The sequence below is a fragment of the Trypanosoma cruzi genome, genomic scaffold (assembly GCF_000209065.1).
Source record: "Trypanosoma cruzi strain CL Brener 1047053516747 genomic scaffold, whole genome shotgun sequence".
In the NCBI taxonomy this organism is placed as follows: Eukaryota; Euglenozoa; class Kinetoplastea; order Trypanosomatida; family Trypanosomatidae; genus Trypanosoma; species Trypanosoma cruzi.
The window spans coordinates 157,688-175,040 of record NW_001849531.1 but is presented as its reverse complement, the minus strand read 5'-3'; the positions used below and the strand labels follow the sequence as shown (position 1 = coordinate 175,040).

Below are 17,353 nucleotides of genomic sequence, written 5' to 3'. Positions count from 1 at the left end.
CATTTTCGCTTTTTTACTTTAAACGGTTCGGCCTCTCTGCTTCGCCCTGTTATTCACTCAAACCAAACCAAAAAAAAAAAAAAAAAAAAAACGGAACAAATGTTTCCAACAGAAGGCCTCTGCTGGCGATGGTGTGCTGCCGCGGGACGGCAATCACAATGAGAAACGCGGCGCTATGACTCCACGCCGTTTTGGGTGTTCATTTTGTCGTAACGCGTGCAACGACGGCTCGTTCCGTCCCTCCGTTCCCATGAGATATGAAACGTCGGCAGACCATCCCACTGCATGCCACTTGCGAGGGAATCCACCACCTGTGGGCCGCACAACCTTTCCGCCGCCGTCAGCATCACCCCCTCCGCTGTTTCTTCCTCTGCCATCGTTGTCAGCGTTTCGCGGTCAAAAAGATCTGATTTGGGCGGCAAAGTGTAGTAAGCAATGCGACCGTCGTTCCAGTCCTGTAAAATCATGCGTGCAGTGCCTTCCTCGTCAATCTCACCTCCCTGACGTAACCTTCCTCGTCTTTGCCCAACCAAGCGTATGAACCCAATAGTGTCATTCGTATCAAATGTACCAATATTGTAAAAGAGTGCAAGGGGGTGGACTCCTGCCGCGAAAAGCTGCTGGCTGTGGGGGTCATCCGTGTCAACTTGTGTACAACGTTGAATAAGTCGCTGCACGGGTGTGAAGGGATCCGCAAGGTTGCTAACCTTCACGGCATTGCGCAGAACGACATCGCCGCTATCCTCACCAGGAGACACAACACCAGGGCAGTCCATCACACGAATATCCGAGCGCAACTCCACCTCCGTGTTGCCGGTTGTAAATCCTGGCATGTTACCAACACCAACCACGTGTTTCTGCTTGAGAGCATTGATAATGGAACTCTTCCCCACATTTGGGTAGCCAATAACACCCACCACAATTGATTTGTGTGCCCCAGTCCCCTCATTTAATGCCAGCGCACGTAGACGACGGAACATGTTAGCAACATAACTATGCCCAACGGTTCCTTTTGCTGTTGTCGTAAAGGGGATGCATTCAACCCCTTCGTGTGACTCAAAGAAGTGTATCCACCTGTCAACCACTTCCTTTGAAGGTAACAAATCTACTTTGTTAAGAACCACTACCATTTTTTTCCCCTTATCTCCGAATTGAGAACGAATATTTCTTTCCAACTGTGTTAATCGGCACCCAAGTGGGTCACGGGCATCAACCACCTGAAGAATCACATCGCTGCTTTCAACAACCTTTTGAAATTCCTTGTAAAAACGCCGAAGGGACTTGTCCGCGCACCGTCGATCCATTTCATCGTACATGCAATCTTGAGCTTCCGCTTCATCCAGCCATTGCTTTGGTGCCTCATACTGGTATGTCTTCCCCGCACACTGAAGGGCAAGCATTCTCATCGAACGCCGCTCTGACGCCATGCGCTCCTCCTCCGTTTGGGGCGGTTCGCTAGACTCCGCAACGGTCCTGGCAACGATGGAGGGGAGTTTTGCCGCCCCACGCAGAAAGGGAATGCTGAAAACACTGCGGTTACGATTTCGCGCCGTCCGCGTTAAGTTTTGCGCCACCTTCTTAAGGTCTGGCACGCCAGGATCTTTCGTTAACTTCTTTCTTTGTTCGGGTGGTCGGTTTCTTCCAACGCCACCGCCGCCACCACCGCCCTTTCCATGCTTCTTCGAATGCCCACCCATTTTACCCTGCACTCGCAGTGAAGGCACGGCGGAGGAAAAAAGAAGCAGAAAGAATGGAGAAAGGGAGAAGGAGAGAATTTTAATTTAAATGATATATTTACCAAGTCCAGCATAAACACCTTTTTTAAAAAAAGAGGGAGGGAGAGTTTAAATGAAATGCACCCCTTACGGCATGCAGAGCGGGTTGCTTAGCGATGGGCGTACAGCGTAGACACCCAAACGGACGGGAAAATAAAGAAATCCAAAGACATGTTCTTTTTTAAGTTGATGACATCTCCGATTGCTGGCCGGGGTTCCATGCGTGTGTAGTGTGGCATACACATGCACGTACTCTCGGCTTATTCCACTTCTTTGTTCGTTCAGCGTGTCGGTTACAAACGCCACCGCCTTCCAACTTCTGCTCTGGACTCCCGTTCCGCATCTTCCCACGCTGTGCACCGTAGTAAAAGTAGCGATGACAGAATGAATATTAGTAATAATAATAATAATAATAATAATAATAATAATAATAATAATAATAATAAACCCCAAATCAAAAGGCACGAATGTGTTTCTCCCTCCTTTGTTTTAAATCGTGTAATTCAGTGAAAAGGAGGTTCAGGCGTTTTCCCAATTTCCGCATTTCCTTCCTCTTGTCGCTGCGTTGTTCCTTTCTCCCCTTCACTCCTTTATTCCCTCTCGTCGGTGCCGTCAAGTAAAGAAGGAAAAAAAAAAACTTATATTTTTTTTTTTAAAGTAAAAAGAATCAAAAAAAAAAAAAAAATCATCACCACGACAGTCTTGAGATTCCCCGCAAAGAGACATGTGCGTGGCTGAGTGTCGACACCGTCTCCTCCCCGCTACTTGTCCGCCGTCGGCTCCGGCACATTCTCCACCATGCGGGACATGATATTGTTCAGACGCGAGACAATTGAACGAGGGTCTTCCAGCAGCCCTGCGGAAATGACGGCGTTGTCAAATAACTGCTCCACGAGAAGACCCGCCGTCTCCACCTCCTCCGCGGCAGGCGAGATGGAGAGCGTGTACAACTTGCGCACAATTGGGTGCTTCGGGTTGAAGTGAAAGTTGTACTTCGGGGGAGGGCCCGCCATCTGCCCAGTGACGCGGTAAATCTTCCTCATTTGTGCCGACTCGTGATCGGCAATGACAGCGGGACTGTCACGCAGACGACTTGTGGATTTTACAACACCCACACGACCCACCAGTCGTTTTGCAATGAAGTCACTTAGCCCCTTCACTTGTGCCTCTGTCAGCTGCTTTTCAACTTTCACGTCTTCCTTTTCCCCCTCCAGTTTCTTCTTGTGCTGCACACTTCCATCGAGGGAGGCGTCAAACATCTCAATGTTTTGAAGTTTGTGCTTCGCGTACGTGTCCAGGTGCTGCATCACAAAGTCATCAATGGGCTCGGTGCAGACAAGCACCTCAAGCTCGTGCTCCTTGTACTGCTCGTAGTACGGCGACTGAAGTGCCATCTCCTTGGAAGGGGCGTTGATGTAATAAATGTGGGTCTGATTTGCCAGCATTCGGTCGCGGTACTCTTCCAGGGAGACAAGAGGGTAATCAATGTCGGATTTTGTGGTTTCAAAGCGCAATAACTTTGCCAATTCCATCTTGTGCACCTGATCCGTGCATACACCCTCCTTTAGAAAGGGACCGTATTCTTGAATAAAACGCTCGTACTTCTGTCGATCCTGTTTTGCCTCCTCCTCCAGCCAACGAATAATGCGTTTGGTGAGCACCGTCGACAAACGTCGCATCATGCTTCCGTCCTGTGTGTGTTCACGCGACACGTTGAGGGGAATGGACTCCGAGTCCACCGCACCTTTAATAAAGCGTAGCCATTCCGGAAGCACGCCCTTTGCCTTGGATTGAATGAGCACGCGACGACAGTAAAGGTTGACACCACTCTCCATACGGCCCCCACCGTACTTCTCAGTATGGGATTGTGGAACGTACAGCAAGGCACGGATGGAAAGAGGAGCATCCACGACGTAATGCAGACGGAACATGGGACTGTCATATGCACCCGAGATGAATTTGTAAAAATCGATATGTTCTTCATTGGAAACGGCATTCTTGTCCTTCATCCAAAGTGCTTCGACCGTATTCACCTTCCCGCCATTAAGTGTTATCTCATACGAAACAAAATTGCTGTATTTTTTCAAAACACGTTCACACACCTGTGGAGTGCAAAAGGAGAGCTCCGTGTCCTTGACGTCAAGAACAATCTTTGTCCCCTTGTCCACACCCTCGCACTCAGTTATCTTAAACGTGCCTGTGCCATCCGACTCCCACAGAAAACCCTTACTGCCCTTTTTCGCACTACGGCTGTATACCTTGACATGTTTCGCCACCATAAAAGAAGCGTAGAAACCAACACCAAACTGACCAATAATTTTTTCAGCAGCCTGCGCACCGGACGCGGCGTTCTGCAGCTCGCGCACAAATTCCTTTGATCCGGAGCCCGCAATGGTGCCAAGGTTCTCTGCAAGTTCCTCTCTCGTCATGCCGACACCCGTGTCGCGAATAACAAAGCGACTTTTGCTCTGGTTGCAGGAAATGGCAATGAGGGGAGCCTCGTCGTCCTCCTCACGCGGGTACTCCTCCGGTTTGCTGATCTCCAACAGGTGGCGCTTCTCCAAAGCATCACTGGAGTTTGAAACCAGTTCACGAATGAATACCTCCTTCTCAGTGTACAAACTGCAGGCAACAATATCCAGCAGCTGTCGTGTTTCCGTCTTGAATCCCATTTCTTCCGGTTCTCCAACCACCCGCTCGGAATCTTCATTGGGCTTTGCCGATGATGATGATGGCGAGGCTCCATCAGCGCCTGTAGATCCATCCTTCGCCGCGGGTGTTGGGTCGATAACAACGTCTTCGTCGATGATGTCCGCCGGCTTTTTTGTCGCTGCGTCGCTCGAGGTGGAGCAAAAGCGCATGGGGGTTGCCAGAGCAGCACGTATTTTGTTACCGCCTCGGCTGCTGTCACAAGCGGCGGAAAGAGTACTGATAGCAGCAGCGAAAGCCGCGCGGCCCGACGGGGTGCTGTGACTAAGAGCATCCCGACAGATTCTTTGATATACGCGCCGCATTCTTAACTTTTTTTCGCCAACTTTTTTCCCTTATTATTTTCGTTTGTTTGTTTGTTTAGATATTACCTTTTAATTAAAAAAAAAAAAAACAACTCTGCGTGTGCGTGTGTGTCCCTTTCGCTCAACTGAAGAAAGTCACGGGGAGAAAGGCGTCGTGTGGGTGAGTATATACGTGTGTGCGCATGCACGCGTGTACGCATGTGCAGGTGAGTAACTGTTGAGGCGGAAATCCGCGGAATGAGTTCAAAAGCAGTTCAACATTTTGAAATAACACACTTTTTAACCCCCAATCGTTGGCAACTCAGCGAGAAAAACAAGATAAAACTTTTAAAAAAAAGAAAAAAAAAAAAAAAAAGAGAGAGTGTGTGTGTGTGTGTGCGTAGACGAATAAAATAGAAAATAGAGGAAGAAAATCACTTGTACTTTCTACCAACCCACTTCAACTTTCTTCCTTCTTTTCATTTCTTGTCCCTTCTTTGTCGGTTTTCTCTTCGCTTTCAGTTTCGAGTTGTCGTCTCGTTTTTGTTCGCCGGCTGTTTATTCTTGGTTTGAGAGTGGAAATTGGAGGGGAAAAAAAAGACACGCGGATGAGCGTTTTTCTCCCAACCTTGTAATTATTTCTAAGGCGTAGGTGTCGTTGGCCGTATGATTGGGAAATGTAGCGGCGGGGGAATTTTGAGGAGCGTCGACTGTGGCGGAGAATTAAAAATTTTGTTAGCAGAAAGACATGTGTTCCACGAAGCACCGTGAGCGACAGGTCCATGGCGCTGCATGCCGCTAGAACTTGTCCCTACGTGTTGCTCCCCCCGCTGCGCTGTTGGTTGCGGAGGTTTGTTCCCATTCTCTGTTATGACTGGTGGCAGTGCATTAGAAGCTGCTTCCTGTGAAACGGTGCACGGATTTGTCAGTCCTTCCAAACCACTACCGACAGTATTCGTCAAACAACCCTGGGAAATAGCTGGTATCGTCTTGCGATCCGGATGAAGGACCGACGGGATACGTAGTTCCCCGAGTTCCACTTCCCCCGCAGCAGGTAGAGCCCTGCTCATATCCACGGCACCCGGTGTCGCCAAGCAATCTTGCCGTTGTATCACCCCCTCTCTTCCTATTAGCGGCTTGGAAGAAGGCATTGTAATTTCATGAAAATCAGGTGGAGCCAGCGTTCTGTACGGTGTAGGAGTTGGAGGCATCGTTGACACGGGGTCCGGCAACTCGTCATGGGAGTGCATCCCACCATTTGTTCTGGAAGGCGTTTGCAACGGCGTCGCGGGCAAGCTTCTCTCCATCACACCCAAACTTGTCAAAAAAGTTGTCATAACTGGTAGACTGAGTCTCCTGTTTGTCGCACAGCCACCGTCATTGTCGTTGTTGTTACCATCCGTACTGCCATTACTGCCGCTGAGGCTTCTGCGTTCCTCCATTGGGGAAGAGATGATTAGCGAGTGCAGCAGTCCCGCTGCCAAATTAAGTCCTAACGGTGCATCTACGTCAGGACCCACATCCAACACCACCTCCTTCACCTCATTTTCCAAAGCGTCGTAGACGAGAAGTAGAAGCCTCCCAATGTCGGCGCTCGATGCAGCCTTGCCATCGGCCCCTGCGGGGAGAGCCATTGAGTTACGGTTCAGACGTTGAATTGCCACCCGCTGAAGACTGCGCCACAGATCCACCCTTCCGTAGAAGTCATCCTCATCCTTTAAAAGCGTAACGACTGGCTCCTCTGGCCGCTGCATACCAATGATGAAGTCCCGCTCTGCTCGAAGTTCCTCGCAATGAGCCGCCGGACTCCCTGGAAGAATTCCCACAACGTGCCAACTGCGTCTTAAGCAGTCCTTTGCACGGCACCATTCAATACTGCACCCCAACAACCCCGCGCCTCCCCAAGACGTACTGGGAAAACAAACCAATTCCCTATAGGCGCGCACATGCAAATTGTACACCTTCAATAACAACTGACTATTTTTTCGCTGGGCCACAAATGACCTAAACTGCATCACAGCAACATCCTCGTCAACAAGGGGACAATCGTCAACGGCGGTGATGATATCGAAAAAAGGAACTAAACCCACATTATGAGCGGGGCTTCGGGGCAGCACACGCGCAACTTGAAGGCCACATATGCCCTTTAATGTTTCCTTTACCTTGCTCCCCTCCTGTCCCATCGCTAGTCACTGCGTCCCCGCTTCTAAGAAAAATTGAATTTTTAGTAGACAACGCAACATTAGAAAACAAAGCGGATAGAGCACCCAAACGAAGCTCGTCTTCTCCCATACACTGAACAGTTTGACACGGACAATCGCAATCAAAAAAATATTTTTTTTGCTTGGTTCGGTTTTTTTTGTTGTTTTTGCTTTTATTTTTCTTTTTTATCTAATAAATACCCTTCAACAAACAAAAAAAAAAAAACCTCTGCATACACTTATTTATCCATTCATGTATTTGCATCCCTTTTCCCTTTTGTTTTTGTTATGCTTTGCTATCACCTTCCGCGTGTTTTTTTTTTTTTTTTTTTTTTTTACTATTATCTATTGCTTCATACAGTCTTACCCACCCCGCTCGCATAAATCCCCCCGCTTACCTTTACAGGTAAATATATATAACTCCGTATTTGTGGTGCACGCACCTGTGAGCAGGTTGCACGAGGCCACAAAATGCCGTCGAGCCTACAACTTCATCTGATAGTAAGAAAAAGAGAAAGAGATGGCGGTGAACTGGAAGAGAGCGGGGAATTCAAAGAAAAAGAAACCCATCAGAGAATTCTGATCAGTGCGAGTTTCCTTCTACTCTTCCTTTGCCAATTACTCCTCCTCCTCCACCCGCGTATTTCCTCCCCCTTTTTTCCGTTTCTGTTTTTTCCCCTTTTTTTTCTTTTTACTTCAATTTATATATCCCTCTTCATCCCCACAGTCCTCCCGGCTGCCGTTGTGTTGCCGCGTCACGGAGAATTGGCGGAATGTGCGGTATTGAAGGGGTTAACAAGAACAGGCGCTGGCGGCTCGCACACGTCCGCGCTCTCCCCCATTTCTGAAATGCCGCTCACTTTTCCAAACGGGCGAAATCGCACGACATCATTTGCAGGATAATACTTCAAAAGCCGGAATGTCCGCTTCTCCGCCATTTTGCCCTCCTTCAGCTGCCCCATAATCTCCTCGATGCAACTTAACTGCTGCTGCACCACCGCCTTGCGCAACTCCACGATGCGATTCAATTCCTTCTCCATCGATTCATGGCACTCATTGTATAAAGCTTTAAACACATCAGAGTCTTCTGCAACCTTTTGCACGTAATGGGCACGAAACTTCTGCAAGGCGGCTGTCAAGTGTTCATCGTACACGGGGCACTTCTCTATCCACTGGTCAACCCCCATAACTTCGTCAGAGCGCTTGGCAAAAATTTTGTTAAGAATCAGCTGCTTCACCGTCTTAGAAACATCGTCCTTGAAGTCATTCTGCATCACAAGCCTTATTTCTGAAGCCGAGGGACTCGGTTTAAAATTCTCTCTCAGGATGCGGCTACCTGATTTAAGGGACCTCGCCATGTCAGAGAGACGCTTTTTTGACCAAAGCGCAAACAAAACCTCGCTCGTCTTTAGCGGGGTCGCTTTCAACGGTGACTTTGAACCAAATTCGTCAAATGAGGCGGTGTTTGGGGATAACGAAAACCCTTTTTCATTTGTTGAAGCGCCAAAACCAAAACTGGGTGGTACATTGCTGTATGATGCTGGCGTGGCACCAAAGCCAAAACCACCTGTAAAAGTTGGTATAGATGTGTTACTCGCAGGCACGGTGGTGCCGAATGCTTCTAAATCTCCAAAGCTAAAACCGTAGTTTTTGTACAATTTCGTCTCTCGCTTTTGTAATAAGTAGGCGTTAATATCACAATTGTTATCACGCACCACACTACGCCAGCACATGCCTTGCCCTTCGATGGGTAAAATGCATTCCGGGGCATTGTCCTCCGGATCACTGAAAGGCATATGCATCTTCACAATGTAGTGCGCTGGGGCAAGTGTCGGCACACTAGCCTCGGCAATAACAACACAGTCCACAGTCACGCCGTCCAAAACATCTTCGAACAGGAGGTCTTCCTCGCGTAATTGCATAAACCAACGCGGGCTTTTTGGGTTCCTCCCCTCTAGCGCAGCGCGTAACTTGGACCAATCGTATGGCACTTCACCCTTGTCATTCATTGTAAACGTCCTGTGGCTGAGTTTCTCCGAGAGCAACTCGCTGATGGTGATGGGTGGGACCCTGGATCGTTCATACAAAGGGTCATTCCGTTCGAGCCACTGAACCACCTCCTCATGCTCGGCTTCCTTCAGCGCACGCTTCGCTGCAGCGGCGGAAGCATTGGATTTTTTGTTAGTGGCCTTCTTGGCTTTACGGTGAGACATCGCTCAATATTCCTTCAGCTCCGTAAAAAAAAAAAAAAAAAAAAGGGGGAAAATAAAGGGAAAAAAAATTTGTAAAAGGAGGAAATCCAAAATTTTTCCTTCTTCCTGCTTGTGTGTGTGTGTGTGTGTAGGAGGGAGGGAGAGAGAGAGAGGAGTTTTTCTTTTAAATTCCTTGTGCACATTTGTGTGTGACCGTAGGAAGAGAAATATCGATAAATACTAATAAACGAGAAGAATCACCGTTGGCGTAAATTGCCGGGCCATCTTCACAAACAAGTAGATAAGACGAAAAAAGGAAGAAGTAAACCGAAGTGAAGAACAACCCTCTCGCCCGTACATCACCAGAGGAAGTAGTAGATATGCCGCATCCGCTCAAGCGTCAGCAAGCGCTGATATCGTGTGGACTGCACACTTTCAAGGTCGTCAAGGTCCTCCAAAAACTCTTGGAGATGGCTGTAGCCCACGTGATACTCCACTGCCAACCGTCGCATGTGGTGGGTCAGCAACAAAAGCATTCCCTGGTCATGGCTGTTCAGGTGATTGGCGCTCCCAAGCTCCAGCAGCTCCAAAGCGTCATTGTCTTTTGTCTGGTCCATTGACACGTCATCGCCTGAACGCGATACATGGAACTCGTCATGGAGGTCCTCCGGGAACGTCACAACGCGGTGAACCGAGCGCCAGTAAAGTTTCAGCTGGTTATTTACCGGGCGCAAACTTGCGCGACGCTTCTGAAACGATATGAACAGCAAACCACTCAGAAAAAGAAAGACGGGCACCATGGCCATAATTTTGAAGTTCAAATCATTTCCCTCCAAGACCTCGTCGGTGGAATTCACAACCCGCATCACCTCCAGCTGTTGGTATGTTAGTTGAATGAGCATCAACCGCAGCAAATTCCCAAAGAATGCACTGCGGATGGGGTGTCGAATGGCATTTTCGTAATGTTGGTTAATGAGACAGTACCCCTCATCATCCGCAATCACGCCTGAGCGAAGATGTTTAAGGGTGCGATCACGTAAACGCTGAAGCTCATCATGTGGGATGCTTGGGTAGTAATCCTCGTGGTAATCTCGAATGATATTAGCGACAGACTCCATTTCCATTTCAAGAGTGCGTCGTCGTTCCAAAACGCCTGGACGACTACTCGTCAGGCTCTTGTAGATCTCTTTAATTGGGTACATAACATAGTTTTCCATCAGGCTGCGAAGAACCACACGTGCAGATGACGCTACTCGCCGAAGGTTCGATACACTGTGTGATGAAAGCAATATCACGGAGGGCACAACCGTACAACCAGCCAAGAGGAGACGCCGCCAGTGTCTGCCATTTGGAGGAACGTGACGTGTGTGAATGTCCTCACTGATGCTTTTTGTATAGTTTCTCGTGAAGTTGAGTGTGTCCAGTAGTAAATTAAATATATCCTTCAAGGAGGCGCTGGTCTCTATGCGTTCCGGTGTCTCTTCCGAAGGTGTACGTGTTGGGAACTCAAAAATCATCAATTCACCCGCGCAGCCTCCCACGTACGGCGTCTCCCCTGGCATCCCTCTGGAATGCGTGTCGAGGAAGCCGGTGGTGCCTTGTGGCCGCAGTGTGTGTGCCATTAATTTCATCGTTGAAACCACCGTGGCGCAAACATTAGACACCAAACGATGATAATTTGGCGGAATCTCCGTCGAAATGCCCGCGCCTGGCTCCTGCGACAGCAGACGATCACCCGCGGCCGTGTCTTCCATGGAGGAAAGAAGTGTATTCATGCGATCCACCAGACTGTACACAGCCCCAAGGGTCCGCACGACACCGTGAAGGACGCGGTTCAAGGCAGACTTGTGGGCAATGGCGTATGACTTCACCAACAACACCTGCCCCATCCAGCCCCGACGCAAGAAACCCTCCCACCACCACGTTCTTCCAAGTGCAAGGTGCACAGAGGCCCTGGCGGAGTGCACCTCCGCCCACGACCAGTACCACAAGTACCACGAAATTTGATCGTGAATGGCAGCTAGCTGCCGCATCGAAAACACCGCAAAAAACCGAGTCCAAACTAACAGCTGAAGCCAACCAATCAGGTTGCTTTCTGTCGCAGAAGGTAAATTCGCTCCAGAATCAGAGCCCAACGACCCCATGTTGTCCGCCGCAAATGCCCCACGAAGAGTGCGAGAAACCTGGGCGCCCATCCTTGTCGTGCCCTGAGAGAATTTGATGCACTGAAGTAAACCTGCCAAGTCATCTAAATTGCGAAGCTGAAGAGCGTATGTTTCCATGTCATTTCCAATTCCCGGCCATTCAGAAAGAAGTTCCACCACTGCGGGGGAGTGCGTGAACTGCAGGAATGTCCGACATGACCGCGTTGCCAGTGCGGTAGCGAAGGTGGAAGAAGAAATAAAGTGGACGTTCGAGGATGGTTTCGTACTCCGCCAATCTTGTGTACCGCCCATGTTTGATTCACGAAACATTTTCAGCCGCACTCTGTTTATCCGCCTATTTATGTGAATGACTCAAAATACGTGAAAACACGCAGGTGCTTATGGAATAAATAATAATAATACACACCACCCCATAAAGGCATCACAACACAAATGACGTAAAACAGAAGAAAAAAGAAAAAAGGGATTTCGTAGGCAAATGTACACAAGTACCCCAAGAAAATGCATATTGCATATGCACATATATATATATATATATTACCGGCGGGCACGCATCCTCCCTTTCTCCATTCATTCTTTTTTTTTTTTTTTCCCTTCTTATTTTATTTCCAAGAGTATTACGTGGTTTTTCTTTTTTTTTTTTTTTTTTTTCTGGCGTTGAATAATAAAAAATAAAAAATTATTTTCTCTTTTGATGTTCTCCTCACCCGCCCCGCAACTTCGCACGCTGCTGGTTGGAATGCACACATGCGGGAGTGTCGGGGGACGGGGCAAAGAGACATCATCTTCGTCATCTCCGCTTAACTTCTCCCACCCCCCTTTTCTTTGTTATCATTTTTTAATCCAAAACACAAATATAGATATATATATTTATTTATTTACACTCCTTATGTATTTTCATTGACGTCCTTTCTTCCCGGCCTTGCTGCCCTGAAATGCGTTCTCGTGCTGCGTAATTCACTGCAGAGGGAAGGACAAAAACAACAACCAAAAGGAGAGTTGAAGGAAAACATAATTAAACATAAAGAAAAAAAAAAAAGGAAAAAATATTCCCTTCCAACTCCCCGAATTCCGTTTTTTTTGCGGTGCGTCAAGAGTCGCCTTGTGCGTCCTTGTCAGCAGATTGCATGAGAGACACGCGTGCATTCAGAATGAATGCTCGTCACGTACTCGCAACAGCTGTCAGCCAGAGAAACAATAATACGCACGAGACAAAAAAAAAAAAAAGGACAGGAAAGGCGAAGGCTGCAGGCATCCTAAATAAGTGCCTCGCCCACATTACTACCCATTCCTTCAGTCACTTTTTTTTTTTTTTTTTACCTTCCCTTTGCTGCTGTTTCTCTTGCCTCTCTATGCGCCGCTGTTGTTGTTTTTGTTGTTATTTTCTATTTATTATTATTTTGCTGGCGTCTTTGGTGGTCTCACATCAACGTAAAGAAGTGCTGTTGCGTTGTTTCATTTGCCCCATGAACAACTCACCCAAAGGAAAACACACATACACACATACACACAACAACAACAAAAAAAAAAAAAAACACTTCTTCTTCTTCTTTCTCCCTCTCACCGCCGCATCCTCTGTAATAATAAACAAACATAAACACATATAATTATACATTTCACACATGTATGTTGGTATTGTATTATTATCACTATTATATATTACTGTAATATTACTATTATTATTATTATTATTATTATTATTATTATTATTATTAATACCATTATATATGTATTTACTATATGCGCATATATATATATATATATATATATATACATACATATACATACATACAAGAAACATCTGACGACACAACATATACACTCATCATTCTCTTCGTTTTTTTTTTTTTGTTGGTTTTATTGTTTTTTGTCTGTTGGTTTTATTGTTTTTTTATTATTTATTATTTCTGGAGAAAAAAACAACGACGACAACAACAACAACAACAACCAAAACAAACAAACAGAAAAACAATCAAACAAAACAAGAGTTCATGACGGTTGCCGCGCGTCGCATTCAAGAGTGGAGGGCCAGGAAGAGATAAATATCAAAAGAAAAAAAAAAAAAAAAACAACAACAACAACGATGGGGGCGGCGTCTGAAAGAAAAAATAATAATAACAAAAACACGAGACTATGAGGAGGAAGGAAGAAATAAAAATAAGCATGCGGTATTCGTTGTTTTTTTTTTTCCCCCTTTAAGCGCTTAAGGAATAGGCGCCAGCGGCATTGTCTTCACATCACATGCAAGGAATTGAGCGCCTGTGATTTTCTTCACCTGCTCCACGGTGACGCCTTCAGCAACCTCCTTCAGCACCAACTGACCCATTTCCACATCGAAGACGGCGTATTCAGTAATAATACGGTTGACACAGTTCTTACCCGTCAATGGTAGCTTGCAGCGTTCAACAATCTTAGGTAGGCCCTTCTTGTCGCAGTGCATGGTAGTGACAACAACACGTGTCCCACTCGCGACGAGGTCCATCGCTCCCCCAGGACCCTTCACAAACTTGCCGGGAATCATAAAGTTGGCAAGATCGCCGTTGGCACTTACTTCAAGAGCGCCAAGCATTGTGATGTCCATATGTCCACCACGAATCATTCCAAAGGAGGTCGCACTATCAAAAGTAGCGGCACCAGGGAGATACGAGACCGTCTGCTTACCTGCATTGATCCAATCGGGGGACACCTTGTCTTCCTCAGGGAAAGGACCCATACCAAGAAGGCCGTTTTCAGATTGCAGCACCACAGTCACACCTGGAAGGATGTAGTTCGCTGACTCTGTCGGGATACCAATACCCAAATTTACATACATGCCGTCGGAAAACTCGAGTGCAGCACGGCGTGCAATGCGTTGACGGGCCTCCTCACCCGGCGTCATCGCTTTAGTTTTCTCTTCCGAGTGGGGACGGCTGACTGTGCGCTTCTCAATCGGTGTAGTGTACCGTTCAGGCACCACAACACGGTCCACGTAAACTCCCGGCAGATGCACATGGCAGGGATCCAATTCGCCATTTTCGACGAGATTCTCCACTTCCGCAATGACGGTGCGGCCGCACTGGCCGACTGGGACGTTGAAATTGCGAGAGGTGCCACGGAATATAAGGTTGCCACTCCTATCGGCCTTCCATGCCTTCACAAGGGAGAAGTCGGTGCAAATGGCGCGTTCCATGACGTACCAGCGGCCGTCAATAAGACGTGTCTCCTTCGGATTAGACTCGCAAGCAACGGAGCCGTCCGCATTATACTTTGTGATCTGGCCGCCCGTCTGCGCCACCGTACCGAAGCCAGTGGCCGTGTAAAAAGCAGGAATACCTGCACCCCCTGCACGCATTCTCTCCGCGAGAGAGCCTTGCGGGCAAAATTCCAGCTCCAAATCACCCTCTAGGTACTGCTTGGCAAATATTTTGTTGTTACCAACGTAGCTTACCACCATCTTCTTAACCTGCTTATCCTCAAACAACAAGCCGACGCCGTAACCATCAGTACCGGCAGCGTCACTGTAAATGCAAAGGTCCCGCACGCCAGTTTTTTTAATCTCCCTCAAGAGTGCATGCGGCATGCCTCCCGTTCCAAAGCCACCAACGGCCAGTGAGGCCCCAGATTTGATGTCACCGACAGCCTTCGACAATGCAACGACTTTGTCTAGGCCAGACATGCGTAAAAGAGAACGACGAAGCATCTGTAAAAATGGAGATTAAACGGAAATAGTACTGTTATTTTATTTTTTTCTTTAATTCAGCGCGCCGTAAATTTTTTTGTGTTGTACTTTTTGTTCTTGTTGCTGCTTTTACTTTAAAACTGCACGCATAAACACAGACAGCAACAAAAGCAGAAAGTAAGAAATGAATGACAAAGATGAGTGGACAAAACCCAACAAATCTCAGCGTCCGTCCGTCATTTACCCCCCAAAGAAGACTTTCGTGTGAGATGTGCATGTCATCAACTCACCACACGGACGTGTATTATGAGCAGAACGGTAAGGAATTCAGAAAGATAATCGGTATTCAAAGAAACAAGAGAGAGATATAATCCAAAAAAAAAATAAAATAAATAAATAAATAAATAATAATAATAATAAATAAAGAAGAAAACACACCCGGAAAAAAACAACAGTCATCAAATACAGGCATACACGCAAACGCACACACACGGAATAGTTACTGAAGAGTATTTATAAGGATTGTAACGATAAGAGCTCCCGTTCGTCCTCCTCAAGCTGCGCGATTTCGCGCCAAAGTGTGTTACGCAGATCCAGCAATTGCTTCTCCTTCGAATATATGGCCTCCTTTTGAGTTGCTATGAACTCTAACAAACTGACAGGGTCGCCGCATGTACGGGAAGTCAAATGCTTTTGTCCGCTTCGACGTGCGCTGCAGCGTTGGGTAGCTGACTCTCTATCCGATAACTCTGAAAAGCGCTTTTGGACCTCGCGCAGAGCGGCAATGACTTCCTTCACAGCACCCTCCTTCTGTCGCTTGCGCTCATGTATCTCTGTGACCGCCTTTGAGAGACTCCCGGAAGTAATTGGCACGGAAGGCGCTTTGAATGGGCCAAAAGAAAACTTCTCGGGCTCTTTTCTCGACACTTGCATCCTTCTGCGAACGGGCAACACCGCCGTCTGTCCCGATGCAGAATGCAATAACATATTCCCCTCCATAAAATGTAATCCATTCGGACTAGCAGTTGCAGCTATATTGCAAGCCGTACCAATTTGCTCCGCTGCCTCAGTGCGCAGGCCAACCGCCGCGAGCTCCAGATCTTCCTTCAAATATCGATTGATGCGTTCTTGACTATGGTGACTCTTGGTGGAGATGTCCAAATGGTTATTTTTGGCCTCTGCGACAGCATCAGGAGAAGTACATCTGCCTGTTTTGGGTGCAGACTCTCCAGTATGCGTCTCAGACTCTGTATTGGAGACTTCGAACTTCTCAGCAAAGTAATTCAGCTTCTCTTCTAAAATGCCAATTTGAGTTTCAACCTTCGCCACACGCTCCACCATTTGTTTGTTACCCAAAATAGCTGGGTCAATACCCAAATACGCGCGGCGTGCAATGGCTCCCTCAAGCATGACGTTAGCACCATCTACCTCTTTCGTTAGAGGTTCAATACGGTCTTTCATTGATGGAGCATCCGTGGTAAGATCGCTCGTCACCGTATGCGGCTTTGCATCAAAGCATTGCGTTTCCTTTGGCAAATCCTCCAAAAACTCCGTTGTGACATCGTCCTGCCCCTTCGACAGCAACGGAGCCTCTCCCCCAGCAGAGGAGGTTGGATCTTCCGCGGTGCTGGCGGATTGTATGCAATCAGGCTCGTCCAACCTCGCCTGGGGAAAATTCTCAGTAGCCTTTTTGGGTTCTTGCAACTTCTTTCCCACAAGGCTTGGTAAAACACACTCCACATCACCACTCCCACAACTTTCGATCTCGACGGTGCTTCGCTGATTCATTTCAAAAACGGCACGCTCCACAACCTTTAACCGCTCCTCCAGTTGCCTCATTGCATCGTTGGTGCCCTCAATTGAACGGGGCCACCTTTCTCGTTGCAGCAAAATCTCCTCTTGTACTCGGTGAGTAAATTCAGCGTAGCGCTCCTCCATTGTCATGGATTCCCGCCTGAAAAGAGAGGGCAAAGACTCCAAATCCACCATTTTTGTTTCCAGGACATTTATATCTTTCTCTAAAAGACAAAACGATGTCCGATTTCTGTCCAAAACTTCATCATATTCACGAACCCGCTTCGCTGCCTCCTCGGCCGCATGCCGCACTTCTTCCAGCTCATGCAGAACATACTGCAGTGGTGATTTATCTTCAACCATGTTTGCAACAGAACCCGGCACGGGCGCAAAAGGGCTGTCGCCAGTGGCATACCCAAACTCATCACGCCGCTGCATGGCAATCATTTGCGCTTCCAGCTCTGTTATCCGCTGCGCAAGATCACGGTTTTGAAAATCCACTCGGTCCTGAAGAGCATGAAGGGCCACCAAGTCTGCCTGCTGGGCGCAGTTAAGGAGATCCTTCATCTCCGTCA

At 47.6% G+C, this 17,353-nt stretch overlaps 7 protein-coding genes across 7 annotated transcripts, besides 23 other annotated features; all 7 read right to left on the bottom strand.

Annotated features, from left to right (window-relative positions):
• Nucleotides 1-1,843: part of a sequence feature (areas merged during assembly that could not be assigned to a particular haplotype. This can correspond to areas where the two haplotypes were merged or to regions with more than two copies in the genome that were merged during assembly.) that runs on past the window's edge.
• Nucleotides 70-91: a microsatellite.
• On the bottom strand, nucleotides 174-1,697 carry Tc00.1047053504153.300 (GTPase protein, putative; the record flags this gene model as incomplete). Its single annotated transcript, XM_815830.1, has 1 exon — nucleotides 174-1,697. One exon carries the CDS (start codon nucleotides 1,695-1,697, stop codon nucleotides 174-176), a length of 1,524 nt encoding a protein of 507 aa, XP_820923.1.
• Nucleotides 1,844-1,917: a sequence feature (areas merged during assembly that could not be assigned to a particular haplotype. This can correspond to areas where the two haplotypes were merged or to regions with more than two copies in the genome that were merged during assembly.).
• Nucleotides 1,918-3,760: a sequence feature (areas merged during assembly that could not be assigned to a particular haplotype. This can correspond to areas where the two haplotypes were merged or to regions with more than two copies in the genome that were merged during assembly.).
• Nucleotides 2,163-2,221: a microsatellite.
• Nucleotides 2,402-2,461: a sequence feature (AT_rich).
• Tc00.1047053504153.310 (heat shock protein, putative) lies at nucleotides 2,537-4,789 on the bottom strand (the record flags this gene model as incomplete). Its single annotated transcript, XM_815831.1, has 1 exon — nucleotides 2,537-4,789. One exon carries the CDS (start codon nucleotides 4,787-4,789, stop codon nucleotides 2,537-2,539), a length of 2,253 nt encoding a protein of 750 aa, XP_820924.1.
• Nucleotides 3,761-4,383: a sequence feature (areas merged during assembly that could not be assigned to a particular haplotype. This can correspond to areas where the two haplotypes were merged or to regions with more than two copies in the genome that were merged during assembly.).
• Nucleotides 4,384-12,009: a sequence feature (heterozygous, Esmeraldo-like haplotype).
• Nucleotides 4,857-4,878: a sequence feature (AT_rich).
• Nucleotides 5,119-5,144: a microsatellite.
• Nucleotides 5,410-6,951, bottom strand: Tc00.1047053504153.320 (Golgi reassembly stacking protein (GRASP homologue), putative; the record flags this gene model as incomplete). The annotated part of the gene is made up of 1 exon (XM_815832.1): nucleotides 5,410-6,951. One exon carries the CDS (start codon nucleotides 6,949-6,951, stop codon nucleotides 5,410-5,412), a length of 1,542 nt encoding a protein of 513 aa, XP_820925.1.
• Nucleotides 7,121-7,156: a microsatellite.
• Nucleotides 7,283-7,306: a microsatellite.
• Nucleotides 7,725-9,182, bottom strand: Tc00.1047053504153.330 (hypothetical protein, conserved; the record flags this gene model as incomplete). The annotated part of the gene is made up of 1 exon (XM_815833.1): nucleotides 7,725-9,182. One exon carries the CDS (start codon nucleotides 9,180-9,182, stop codon nucleotides 7,725-7,727), a length of 1,458 nt encoding a protein of 485 aa, XP_820926.1.
• Nucleotides 9,207-9,250: a sequence feature (A-rich).
• On the bottom strand, nucleotides 9,521-11,635 carry Tc00.1047053504153.340 (hypothetical protein, conserved; the record flags this gene model as incomplete). Its single annotated transcript, XM_815834.1, has 1 exon — nucleotides 9,521-11,635. The coding sequence occupies one exon, from the start codon at nucleotides 11,633-11,635 to the stop codon at nucleotides 9,521-9,523; it is 2,115 nt and encodes a 704-aa protein (XP_820927.1).
• Nucleotides 11,952-11,977: a microsatellite.
• Nucleotides 11,987-12,012: a sequence feature (AT_rich).
• Nucleotides 12,010-12,992: a sequence feature (areas merged during assembly that could not be assigned to a particular haplotype. This can correspond to areas where the two haplotypes were merged or to regions with more than two copies in the genome that were merged during assembly.).
• Nucleotides 12,179-12,207: a sequence feature (AT_rich).
• Nucleotides 12,965-13,041: a microsatellite.
• Nucleotides 12,993-17,353: a sequence feature (heterozygous, Esmeraldo-like haplotype).
• Nucleotides 13,049-13,119: a microsatellite.
• Nucleotides 13,155-13,235: a sequence feature (T-rich).
• Nucleotides 13,245-13,282: a microsatellite.
• Tc00.1047053504153.360 (succinyl-coA:3-ketoacid-coenzyme A transferase, mitochondrial precursor, putative) lies at nucleotides 13,530-15,005 on the bottom strand (the record flags this gene model as incomplete). The annotated part of the gene is made up of 1 exon (XM_815835.1): nucleotides 13,530-15,005. One exon carries the CDS (start codon nucleotides 15,003-15,005, stop codon nucleotides 13,530-13,532), a length of 1,476 nt encoding a protein of 491 aa, XP_820928.1.
• Nucleotides 15,371-15,392: a microsatellite.
• Tc00.1047053504153.370 (uncharacterized protein) lies at nucleotides 15,498-17,353 on the bottom strand (the record flags this gene model as incomplete). The annotated part of the gene is made up of 1 exon (XM_815836.1): nucleotides 15,498-17,353. A coding segment is annotated over one exon (1,856 nt), but the record flags the coding sequence as incomplete, so codon positions are not given.